The following is a 14,067-nucleotide window of genomic DNA, read 5'->3' as shown; positions in this document are numbered from 1 at the left end:
TTCCCTCTAATTGAATGTGTACTTTGTAATAAAAAAAAGTGATTACGACATAACATAGTATGCATGGGTTTTGTGGGCAATAGTCAATCATATTTTTTTCGAAGATATATATCTTCCATGTACAGACAGCGATCCGTTACATTTTTATTATATATATATTTTGTTTTATTTATATTGATGATAAAAATAAAACAAAATCACTAAAATTATTAATATCTTTATTTTTGACACAAATTCCATTTCTCAATATTAATGTTTTTTTCATTTGAGTTCTCTTATAACATATACATGCGTAATACAGTAATGCCAGATTTCTTTAATTCATAAAATGAGATGTTTTACTAACGGACAGTAATATTTCGAAGGCCTGTTACACCGAGAGTGGATAACGATTATCCTGCACATAAGATACGATTAAAATTTAACAGCAGAGGTAGAATAGGGACCGGTATGTCAATATTACATAAATTGAAAGTTTTTCATAAAAATTTCGACTCGACTCATAAATTTCTTTACTAAACTATAAATAAATCATTGTTAACTTTGCGTTACTTCGATTCAAAATATATAACTTAAATTATTAAGAGCCTGTTTTTTTTAGTTACCTACTGATGTAGCTATCTGATGTATAACTTTCAATAAAAAAAAAAAAATATTTATTTATATTATTTTATACATTATTGTACACCAAATATATATTACAAAACATAAATATAGTTACAGACAGCGAAGTACAATGAGCGGACTTATGGCTAATTAGCCATTGCTTCCAGACAGCCTAATGAAATGTGAAAAATGTAAAATGTATATTTTATTCGATATTTGTCTTAAATTATGTACGAACTCCAATGTACGCAGAGTTTAAATCTGTACAATTGTATACACTGCTCGTACGAAGTTCCTTTGTACGTAAACGTATATGCAACGGAAAGACCAGAGAATTTGCAATATATTTTAATCAATTGTATGGAAGTGTCATAATATTACATGGTATGGTAATTTTAGAGGTTATGGACCTGAATCCAAAACTTGTGTTAAATCTGTAAATAAATGTCAAGTAAATAGTAACAGTAGCTTATGTGCTAGATAAGTTATATCATAAACAGGTGAATTGTGTCCTTAGTGAATTGTTAGTACATTACATGGTTAATTATACCTATAATAAAAATACAAATAACACAAAAAAATAAATTCATATTATTTCAATTTTTTATTTATTTCTTACATTTTTAACAACAAATAAATACTAAAAATTCGATGTATATACACCTGTTTACATTATATATATACATACATACATATAATTTACATATATTAGGTTTTTTAATAATTGTACATATTTTAATATCAATTGATATTATTATATATAGTTAATATTGTCATATTGTAGGAGATAGGAAGGTAGTAAAAAAATTATATTTAAAACTTCTGCCTACGAGGAAGAGTCAAGGCATAAGCATATTTATTTTACACTAGCGACTCTGTCCATCCATATTTTTTTACACGATAAGTTATCACTAACATATCATATACTAGAACCTTCTCCGAAACACGCTACATCGGTTTAGTAGTTTTCGCACTATAACCATTTATTAGTATAGATAGAAGATAGATATTCGTAGATAGATAGATAAATAAAAACAAATCGCTGAAATGTGTGTACGCGCATAACTCCAAACGACTAAACGAATTCAAAATAAGAATTTTTGGCGGGTAAACTAGTTTTTAATAAAAAATTTAACCAGCCAATGTCTGTATATGAGATAAATTATAACTGGCCAATGTGAAAGATATTAAGGAAAAAGTAAATGTATAACTCCTTATGTGAGTAATAGAAATCAAATAATTTTCATTAAAATTTTTAAATCTCTTTGTCGCCATTACGTAAAATGTGCATTATGAAATTGGATGCGGTTTTTTTTTCAGCTGTGATCCTAGAGGTCTAACTTAAAATCTGATGTAGATGTCATCTGGATACATCATCTAGAATTATAGTTATTAGTCTAAAAACAATTCTAATTTAGTTGTAACGAAGTCGTGTTGTACATACGAGGAAAAGAAAGGAAAGAAAAAATAAGCATTAAGCACTTTTTAATTTTATTACCAACTCTTCTTAAGAGGGTAAAATTAAAAAAAAGTAGACTGTAGATGCTTTTTAAGAGAGCATAGATAATGCAAAAAATTGTCATAGCAATTTTGACATCTAAACGTTACCTTTTTTACGTTTACTTTATTGACGGCAAGGTCTTGTGCAATACAACTAACAAAGAAATCAATCTCAATTGTTTATAAGAAAATAAAATATTTATAATAACAATAAAATAACTTTATTACGTAAATTTAATTCAGCGGTTACTTTTGTAATAAGTACTTTATAATAACTATTTTAATACATAATACTCATAGATATAGTAAAAAAAAGTAGATAATGCGCGGCCTTTGTTGTTAGTGAAGCCACAAAACTCGGCTCCTTCAAGTAAATACACGCGCTCACGCACACATATGCATCAAACTACGCTCATTTTCGTTAGTATGTCACGAGGCTTCATACAGTAACTTTGCTTATAAAATGCCGTCTTGTGTGATTAAATGGTGCAAAAACAATACCAAAGTAAACAAAAAATCTGAAGGAATATCGTTTCACACGTAAGTACATATAAAACTTTAAATTTATTGTTATTCCAAAATAATATTGAGGTTATTCGGAACTTATAATTTCAATGTCACGAAATGACGTACCACGGGAGTGCTGCCAGTAGTTCTTTGTTTCAATACCCCCAAAATGTGGGTAAGTAAATTGTACGTAACCAGAAAAATAATTAAGTAAAAAGTAGACATAGTTATTGTTTTTTTTCTCGTGTCATTTTATGTTACATAAATTGAAAATAAAAAAATCAAAATATATTTATGAATTATTAACTCGTTTGTTTTATGTTTTAACTTTTTACAATTTTTGAGTAAACTAGGTACCCATATTTTACTATCAAATTTCATGGTTTTAGGTTTCCAACGAATATTTTAATAAGAGGTGAATGGGTAGCGGCTGTAAGACTGAGAAAATGACCACGATTATGCTGGCCATGCGCATAAAGTCAATTTAATACGATTAGTGATTGAAAAATATTTGAACATAAGACTACATCATATTAGTAAAATGCAAACAATGACGATGACTCTGAGTTCTAAGCGACAAAAATTTAAAAAACTTATCCAACATAAAGGATTCTAGGTTTAAGAAAAATAGTTAAAAAAACCGACTGCAAACTGAAAAGAGATAAACAGAGGGGATAGGAAGTGTCCATTCATACGATTATCTTACGAATATATTTTTTTATTATTCTACCGATTTTTTGTTTTATTTTTAGTAAATTTATTTAAAACTATAAACAGGTTTTTATTTTCACATACCCATTTTACCTATATTAAATTAATTGTTTAATAAAAATTTTAGGGACTTTTTTTAAAAGGTGTCAACACTTCACTCACTCACACATCTTTAAAAAAGTGGCTTCACTTTTCTGTTCTAGGTGCGTTATCTACCTTTTTTTACTTGATCTATGATAATACTAAACAATACGAAAACAATGTTTTTCTTAGTGGGCAACACTTTTATTTACATGGGTTTTCATAAAAACCTTTTTTTATAACTAAGCGTACATTTTGATAATCTACAATTAATATATATTACATAATAAGACTAAAGCCTCGGCCACACCATCGTCAATCTACAGAATTTTTTCTTCATTTATATCTGTATATTTGTGACAAATAAAACAAAATATCAGTCACTTGTGACTGATGTTTTGTATATATCTTACTAGCTGAACTGGCGAACTTCGTACTGTCTTATTTTTTTTTCTTAAATATAATAATTACATATATCAAAATAGAATATAGCCTATCTTTCAAATTTGATCAAACTGCATACAGTGTGCAAATTTGATTAAAATTGGTTAGGTAGTTTAGGTGTCCATCGCAGATAAACTATATTCTGATCTGAAAATGACGTCACAAGAATGATTCATTCAATTTTTTCATTATTCGATATCATCATATCACAGTATGTGTCATTTAAATCCTAATAATACATAAAATAATGTATATTACAATAAGTAATACAAGACAATAGTTCCTTCCTACTTAGATCAATCTCCCAAGAGTATTCGAACTGATCGACTCCTAACTTTAACTGAGGTAGAGCACAGCAGGCATTTCCTGCTCAAAATATGGAGCAGCCCGATTGGGGTAGTACCTCGACCTTACAGAAGATCACAGCAAAATAATACTGTTTTCAAGCAGTATTGTGTTCCTGTTGGTGAGTAAGGTGACCAGAGCTCCTGGGGGGATTGGGGATTGGGTCGGTAAGGCGCTTGCGATGCTTCTGGTGTCGCAGGCGTCTATAAGCTACGGTAATCGCTTACCATCAGGTGAGCCGTACGCTTGTTTGCCGACCTAGTGACATAAAAAAAAAACTGCGTTTTTTCAAATAGAGGGTTCTGTAGGTGTAATAGATCATGTTCCACGTTTGAATTGAAAAACAATGTTGTATTAATTCACGTTAGTTTTATTGTGACACGCGACACGTCAAAGTAACGTGTCACACAAACTGTTGCGAAGGTGTGACCGAGTTCTAACATTATGACACTTTTCATTTTGTTCAAATTATTAAACTAATATATATATACATATAGAAGTGCATAGTTGAATAATATAATAAAGTTCCTTTTTACCCGACTACGGTAAAGCCAAAAGGCGGGTTATAATTTAAACAGTCTAAGTATGACAAACGAGGTAGCATTAGAGCGTCTTAATTATCCGCTAGTTATAGGCTATATGGTGTCACGTTGTATTGAATGTGGCGTACCTAAACGACACGAAGTGACGTACTAATTTTTTTTTATCGAAGTCGGGTTTAGGTTTTAATTTTCTATATCTTTTATTGCTGAAACCACACACACTACATACCATTTATAAGATATATACAGAACATCAGTCACAAAGAAGGAGGAGTTTAGTCACAAGATAGGTTACAGCTGAACTTAAATATCTTATAAACGGCATGTAGTGTATGGAATTTAATTTAATGCCTAATAATTAAAAAAAAAACCTACAATCACTCAATGCATTTTTAAAATTAAAAGTACATGCGACAAAAGATTTAAATTCATAAAAGGAACATTTATTATTATTTTCATTTTAAAATAGAACTTGTACGTATATATTTGTCTCTTTCTCGCAACATGAGTCAAAAAGGGACAGGTATATTATGAGTGTAATTATATATATATTAGAACAATTATTTTCAATTACGCAAAACAATTAGAAACTTCGAAGCACCTTATGGTTTGTAAAGAAAACAATGTTTTATGTATAAAAAACATTATTATTATTAATAATAATAAAATTATATCAACGCTTGAAATGGAAAACTGGTAAACAATTAGAGTGTATCGTTTTCTTTTTCAAGCATCGATTTATTAACATAATGTTTTGACAGCTTAATTTTTTTCGTTACAGATAATAGTTGATAATAATAGAAGAACTTTTTTTTTTTAATTTCGTAACCGATAAATTGAGTTCCTAGTTTAGTTTAAGTACAGAACAATTTTTTTCTCCCTATTGAATGAAAGCCAGATTTTGAGGAAGTGGATACGATAACTTTTCTGAAAACTGAAATAAAACCAACTAAAATAACTTTATGAGCAGCAAAGACATTACAAAAAATTAAAATGCTCAATCAAAGTCTATTAAAAGCATACTTTTACTAGCTCTGGAAAATTATTAGCATAAAAACAGATAACATTTAAAGTCTAAGAATCATTTGACAGTTATAAATAACAGATAGTAAAAGAAAAAAGAAAGGTAGAATTTAAAAGAAGAAAGAAGAAAAAAATGGCGGACGGCTCACAAGTTCAAGCTGTCAAAACATTAGAATACTAACAAAAATATACTTTTTTTTTTAATTTAATATTTGGTAAAGCAGATCGTCTCCGTAACAACTACGCGTAATAAATATACTTTTTTAATTGTCGTCCTATTTTTGTCATGTTCGTGCACAGCTCTTGATCTCTGTAAGAGAAAAAAAAGTTAATTTATTAATTTATTTCTTTATTTACTTTTACTTACACAAGTGCTTAAAAAAGGCGAGCAAAATGCAGACTAAAAAGGGGGAGACGGGAAACTGACTGGGCGTACTGATTTTGATAATTCTTTTTTTAATCGAAAGCTATTCCTTGTCGTGGTCTCGTTTGAATTTGATACAGATCTGACGAGTACTTTTTGTAAAGTTATCTCTAAATAGCGACCCGCCCCGGCTTCGCACGGGTACAATGCTGATACTAAATATAAAATCAACAATTACAAAAAACAAATTAAAAAACTTCTAAAACTATCAGTATTCCCCTGCTAGCATGTATTATACATATAAACTTTTCTCTGGAATCACTTTATTTACTAACGGTTGCGTAGTTTTAAAGATCTAAGCATACAAACTGTGGGAAGCGACTTTGTTTTATACTATGTAGTGATAACGCGTATCTACTTGACTATTTCTTCGTCTGGTTATTTATTTATTTTATTTTTTTCGTTTCGAGAAAACACAATTATACTCAAAAAACCGTAGTTAGTCTGTGTTGAAACGTACATATTTACAAATGGTCCCACATCTCTGAAAGGTCAAAAACCCCGTAATCAGACAACTCGAACTCACCTCAAATCACCCCAACCCCCATTTCCTTTGGTTAACTTCTTGTTATGTTTCGCGCCCCCAGCGGTTATCGTCGCCGTCACCCTGGGGGGGAAGAGGTAGGACTTTGCGTCCTTGAGGAGCTTCTGTACTTTACTGATGACAGTTGAAGCGTTGCAATTGGACTTCTTGTGATGGAAACCACTGAAATGTATTGAAAATTATTGTTGAGTTTTTTTTTTTCCCGTTTATTTTACACCACCCACAAACAAATAGTTACTGCTTTCAAGTAGTATTGTGTTCCTGAGCTTTTGGATAGAATCGGGGGGTAAAGTGGGCAACGCGCTTGGTCACGGTAGCTTTAGGGATCCCGTGGCCACCCACAACGACGGTGAGGGCATCGCTGGTTTTTAGTGGGTAGTTCGGCGCGTTCTGTCTGCGCCAGGAGCCCAACACTCCCGTCACCTACGAGTGGCGGGGTCAGTGCTTAAATGCGTCTCCCAGCGATATAAAAAAAATGGTTCGGCAACGCGCTTGCAATTCTCCTGGTTTTGCAGGCGTCTATAGACTACAGTACCCGTTTATTATTTGGTGGACCGTATGCTTGTTTGCCATTCAACTTGTAGACGAATAGCCCCTGCTGTTCCAGTTGTCCATAAGCTACAAAACCGCCTACCATCAAGCCTTCGCTTGTTTGCCATAATAGTTATATATATAAAAAAGGTAATATTTATATCACTTACCATTCTCCGATATGAAACACCCGCGGACCTTTACACAAAATAACCTTAAACTTCTCCCTCCCAGGCCTATTTTGTGACAGATGAAGCAATGAGTAATCCCAGTTGTAATCATCGTACGCGCAGAACTGATCCTGGAGCTCCATAATATTCTCCCATACCGTTCTATTGAACGCCATTCCCATGTTATGCATACTTGAATGCCATGGGGTTATTTCAACCTATAATTTTTTTTTTGTAAATTAATTTTATATTATAAGAAATATACAGGTGAACAAGAGAGGGGCACTAAATTTAACCACATACAGTACGTACCATTTGTAGGATATAAAAAAAAATCTCTCAAAAATGTATGTTTTTTAAATTATAATTATATTTGAAAACAGCTGTATTAACATCAAGTGTCATCCGCTACAAGTTTGAAATGTATTTGAACTTGAGAGGACGAATAAAAAATATTTTACAAACAATTGATAATTTGAACAGGATAATTACACACAGAAGTGTGAAATAAAAGTAGGAATTAAATAAAACTGTCAAAAAACGTCAAAATGCAGCAGTTTAAGTCAGTTGTAGAAATATCTCATGACTAAACTTCTACTTTAGTTGACTGATGTTGTGATGTATAATATATCTTAGGACCTGGGTGACCGAGCTTAGCTCGGTATTTTTAGTAAATCGTGTTTTTTGAAAATCATATTTAAATACGAATTACATATTGATAAAATATGAATAATATTTTTCGATTTTATTTTTTTTAGAAAAAAAAAAAGAAAAAAAACGATAATCGATCTGGAATACGTGAGGATTCGAACCATGATCTTTTCGGCCGAGCGCAATCGGCCGATTTCCCCTGAGCTATTACAACTTTATTGACAGATGCGAAATTTACCTTCTTATTCTAACGATATTGTAGCCATTTTTTCATTGCCTAAAAACAGGGATAAAACGACATTTTCTAAAAATGAATCCTAGCTAGATTTATTTATCTCCCTCGTAATCCCCTGTATACTAAATTTCATGAAAATCGTTGGAGCCGTTTCCGAGATTCAGATTATATATATATATACAAGAATTGCTCGTTTAATAGTATAAGATAAATGGTATGTAATGTGTGTGGTTTAAATTAAGGTCTCTCGCTTGTATCAGGAGATGATCCATACTGTTACTAATTCAAAGAATAAAAAAACCTATCAGAAAAGTTTTTTTAATAACTTTTAAATTTACTTTTTTAATTTATTATTTTATATTATCTATAGCGAGTGAAATATAAAGCATTCATCTTATGAAAAATGTATATTAAAATGTACATGCAAAAGTTTTAAGGCCTGTTACACCAGTTTTGATATTTCTATTTGCGTATATTAATCTTAAAGTTATAGTTTAATAATTGAAGAGAAACAGGTCCTAATGACCCTTTCTACCTCTCGCTGTCAAAGTCTATTTGTATCACGGTCTTATATAAAGGTCATGCAACGGAGCAAAATTTCAATGGTGAGAGATTAGTACGATAGTGTCATAACTTTTCGTTCGACTCAACGCCGCTGTAAGTCACTGCTATCGATATGTGCGGTCACGTGCAGTGCGCACTGTGCGCGCCGGTTGAGTGATGCTTCATTGTGATTGGTTATATTTTAAAACATAAATGCGTTACGTGTGATAGAGAAAGAGACAGAATGCTATTCTGTCTTCGTCACACAGCACACCCATCATCATGCCTCTGGCGGCCATAAATTGAAAAGAAAAGCGCAACCATTAAGCCGACGACCCCCACTACTGTTGTTGCAAGACCTGTGTAGAAGACCGTGATTTATATTGTCATACGTCAAATAGCGTATCCGCGGCTGGTGAAATGGGCCCTTGGCCTTATAATGTAAAGAATAATTTAAAAAAAAAAACAAGCTAATCGTCAAAATCGTACCTCAATGTAAGTAAACCTTGAGAAATGTTGTATTTAGACACATATATTTTAAGAACAATATTTACGTCATATTTTACAAAATAGACATAAAAAATAATAAATCAATAATTTTTTTCTTACATTGTAAGGCTTTTATAACTATAATTTATGTACATGTTTAAAAAAAGCTAAAATAAGACCACAATGTATTTATTACGTTCAGGACATGTCTCACCGGTTACTGATAAAGTCATCTTTTACTTAAGTCACTGATACGCTTTATAATCAGGACATAAAACAGGACCTTGGCGTCTGTTTCACTTCAACTAATAAAAAAATTGAAGTGACAAATTCGAAAAAAAAATGATAATGTCGATTTTGATGATGAAAAATAAAAAGCGCGTCTATCAGCTCCAATAACTGGAGTTTACTCCTCAGGAACGATTACCGTGACATTTAAAAGTATCATCATCTCTTTCTCGCAAGAGACGATGTACGGTAAAACGTTACTCTCAGGGCAAGTTTTTTGCTAATACAACTAGGACGGCAAACAAGCGTACAGCTCACCTGATGGTAAGCGATTACCGCAGCTTATAGACGTCTGCAACTCCAGAAGCATCGCAAGCGCGTTGCCGACCCTATCTCCAATTTCCCCCAGGAGCTCTGATCACCTTAGGGGGCGTTCATAAAATACGTGAGTTGTTTAAGGGGGGGAGGGGGTCGAGTAAAATCTCATCTAATCTTACGTTGGAGAGAGGGGGCGCTTCGGCAAATATCACGCAATTTTTTTTTTCTGGTTGAAAAGTATTATTTAAGTATTCTCTTGTTAATTTTTTATTACACTTATATTTAAACTCTCAGCAATATTGATTACTAGTCTTAACTAGTCGTAAATAAAAGCACGAAGCATTTTTTTTTTCTTTTTACAATAACAATCCAACGCGTTTACGTAAGAAACCCACATTTTGAAAAATCGCACGTGAGATTGGGGAATGGAGAAGGGAGTTGAATAAAATCTCACGACATCTCACCAGGGGGGGAGGGAGAGACAGAAAATTTAAAAAAACACCTCACGTAATTTATGGACGCCCCCTTAATCACCAACAGGAACACAATACTGCTTGAAAACAGTATTATTTAGCTGTGATCTTCTGTAAGGTCGAGGTACTAACCCAGTCGGGCTGCTCCATATTTTGAGCAGGAAATTTCCTGCTGTGCCCTACCTCAGTTATAAGCTACCACAGCATACCACAGGTTCTATATCGTTTTTTAAAGAGTAAACTTCATAAATATATCACTTTTATATGTTGGATACTGTTATCATATAGTTTTATCAGTAGCCGGTGAAAGAGGCTGATATAATTTAGGCGGTCAAAGCTTAAAAGCATACTAAGCGCAAACTTTTACCGAAAAAAAGCTTACATTCTGTCATCAAGCATAACAATTTTAATAGAAAAAAGAAAATCTATATATTGATAAAAATTTGTCGCTAAACGTGCAGAGCAAAACTCACGAGCTACTAGAATAAATCTAGCAGTTTTTTGAAAAGTAAAAGCATTTTTTGGCAGCGTTGGACACGTTCAAGAGTTCGCGTCACCGACATGCTTATAGCAGTATACTGGTAGCTACACAGGTGACGTATTGTGCAACACCATACACATAATTTTAATTCAAACATTATATAATTTCAAAATTTTAATACTAAAAGTTCTAAGTTTTCACTTCTTCAGTCTCAATATCTGCCATTTTTATTTTATTTAGTAATACCTTATAGGTTAATAGTAATACCTTATAGGTTTTACCTTATAGGTTTATAGTAATACCTTATAGGTTTTACCTTATACGTTTTTGTTCTGAAATAAATAGTAATAATCGCATTGTAAACACGAGAAGGAATAACAAAATTGTAACTCCAAGTTTCCGACTGCGCAAAGTAAACGTTTCCTTTCTGGGTCATGGTATTCACATGTATAATAAAATACCACAAACGATTTTGGAATTGTCTCAACATAAATATAAAGTTTTTATTTTAAAAAAATTAATAAATAAAGCTTATTACTCGGTGCAGGATTACATAGTTGATAAAGATGTGTGGACTTAGTGACGCTGTATTTCATACAATATGTTTCTAATTTTGTAGTAAAGCACAGTTTATATATTATTTTCAAAAGAGTAACTGCGGAGTTTCTTGCCGATTCTTCTCTGCAGAATCTACATTCCGAATCGGTGGTAGCTTCACTTTTACAAAGACAATAATTTATTTTTAAAGTTTTAATTTGTAAAATGACGATTCGAAAGTGCTCTTGGAGCCTATTTGAATAAAGCTATTTTTGATTTTGATTTTTGATTTTGGTTTTTATTAAATAAAAAAATTAAGAAAAATGCGTAACAATTGGAAAATTTATTAGTTCATGCTTTTTATGATCGTAAGACAAAATAAAGTTTGTAGGGCAACCATTTTATCAATAAAATAATACGAGTAAGGATGAAATATTCAGTGACGAAGAATTTTTTTGAAATATCAAATATTTTAGACAAATTTGTTATATCAGGAACTACTAATAACCTTTAAAAATATACAAATAAATATTATAAAGAATTATAAATATTAACTACTATACTATTATTTTTTATTAATATTAACAACTAATAACTTTAAAAAAATATAGATAGAAATATTATTTATTATTATTATTTTTTAACCACTTTATGTTCATTTTATCCAATATATAATTGGATAAAATGTATTTCACAAGTATAATCGATTATTTGTGTAGTTTAATGTCATATTTTCATAACAGTTTATAATATCATTCTAATATTTTTATTTTAGAAACACAGTGCACTGTTAAACTGCTAATTGTTTTTACTGCACTGTTTATCACATCAATTGTATTTTTTTTTTGTCAATAAATAAATAAATACTATCAAGTACTAAGTATCAGTAATAGCTTCTTTTCGATTTTTTTTTTATTTTTTTTTCATTCCATATTGTACAATACAAAACTATTTACAGATTAAAACTGATAAGCATATACAGTTAAAGTAAAAAAGTTTAAACTCGAATAAAAAATACGACTTTTTAATACAAACCAGCACAATTAGAAAGGTCTAAACTGCATAAAATGTAAAGAAATTACTAGAGGCATATTAGTTGTATTTAATTTATTCGGGTTATATACAAAAGTGCGTGCCAAGCTTAAAAAGCGTAAAAATGCGCACATGCGTAAAAATAGAAAAAATAATGAAAAATATATATCTATACATAACAATTAAAAAAATTCATTTCAAATCCAAAAACATAACACTAGCAACATTTCATTTTGGGAATTAAAAAAAAAACTTTACAGTATTTTTTTTCATAAAAATATGGCCGCTAACATATAACGTACATTCACATATAGGCAGTTTCCAAAACTAGTAAAGTCCACTTTCCCATAATTCCACGTATGACCCACATTTGATATTAATTCGTGTGGTGTAGTAGTTTATTAAAATAGGAACAAAGTTAAAATTACTTTTTAATCCAAAAAAAGGAAGAAAGGCGACTAAGGGATAGCAACGTTCCAATAGCACCATGGAACTAGCGAAGCCGACCGATGGCGGGATAGCCATCCTCTACCGCTGGCTTCTTAAATGCACAGACCGAGGACGGGCAGCAGCGTCTTCGGTTCGACAAAATCAGCCCTGCGATCACCAAACGGCAAAAACGCCCATGAGTTCACGCCTAAAGTTTCGGCCCTTAGTTGTCTGGCGCGAACTTGGGGAGGCCTATGTCCAGCGGTGGACTGTAATAGACTGAAGTGATTTATTATGTGTGTTGCCACATTACTTTTTACTGAGTGTACTGATTTTGATGATTTTATTTTTAAATGAAAGCTGGTGCTTATCGCGTGATCTCATTTTAATTTGATCGAGATCTGCGTATTTAACTGACTTTGACTGCGTATTTTTTTACGTTGTATTACTTACAACATGAAGTCGATTTTTTTCGCTTGCGAGCAAACACAATTATTTTTCAATTTTTACATTATATTAGACTTAGTTAAAAAGTAATTAAGTTTGTTCCAATCCTGAGTAAAAGCTTCTGATAATTTTTTTTTCAAAAAATTTGGCGATGACCAATTTTGGAAATTACCTCTTGATATTCATATTGCCATATAGAAAAATCTCTAATAAGAAACTCTCAAAACTATAACGTATATAATTTTATCTATTATAAACACCTAATAATAAAAAATATGCAGAGGTGGATACAAGCGAGAGGGGTTAAAGGAAACCACATACACTACATACAATTTATAGGATATATACAAGACATCAGTCACATAGAAGACATTTTAACTGAATAGTTAGTTCTATAACTGAACTTAAGCTAAGAGACAGCTGGAGAACTTTCTCGAGTTTTATAAATGGTATGTAGTGTGTGGTTTAATTAAATGCCTCTCGCTGATATTCACTTTCATACTGAAAGGGGAAGACCTATATCATATTTTAAAAGTTGCCAACAATAAAAATAATTTTTCGTATTTTTTTTTTGCACATTTATTAAAAAAAATATAAAAAAATACTGCTTTAACATACGATTTACTCTTAATATTACTTATGGCAACTTCTAAACTATATTTAACACTAGCAATTTCAGATATACCTTGAAAAAATTAACCCACACCAGTATATATAAAACGGTCCTGCGTACATTGCTAATTCGCGGTTAGAAAAGCCTACGCTCATACGCAGAC

General features: G+C 31.5%; 1 protein-coding gene across 1 annotated transcript in view; it reads right to left on the bottom strand.

Annotated features, from left to right (window-relative positions):
• Window positions 1-5,362: 5,362 nt before the first annotated feature.
• Window positions 5,363-14,067, bottom strand: part of LOC123665895 (alpha-1,6-mannosyl-glycoprotein 2-beta-N-acetylglucosaminyltransferase-like) — a 53,596-nt gene continuing 44,891 nt past the window's right edge. Inside the window, exons 9-11 of the mRNA XM_045600126.1 lie at window positions 7,429-7,646; window positions 6,710-6,889; window positions 5,363-6,069 (exon numbers count right to left, since the gene is read on the bottom strand). Of these exons, the coding sequence (XP_045456082.1) occupies window positions 6,000-6,069; window positions 6,710-6,889; window positions 7,429-7,646 (468 nt within the window). The 3' untranslated portion in view covers window positions 5,363-5,999. The remainder of the gene's footprint in view (window positions 6,070-6,709; window positions 6,890-7,428; window positions 7,647-14,067) is intronic.

The sequence above is a fragment of the Melitaea cinxia genome, chromosome 25, assembly GCF_905220565.1.
Source record: "Melitaea cinxia chromosome 25, ilMelCinx1.1, whole genome shotgun sequence".
NCBI classification, from domain to species: domain Eukaryota; kingdom Metazoa; phylum Arthropoda; class Insecta; order Lepidoptera; family Nymphalidae; genus Melitaea; species Melitaea cinxia.
The sequence above is the reverse complement of the archived record's forward strand: the minus strand, read 5'-3'. Positions and strand labels throughout refer to the sequence as shown.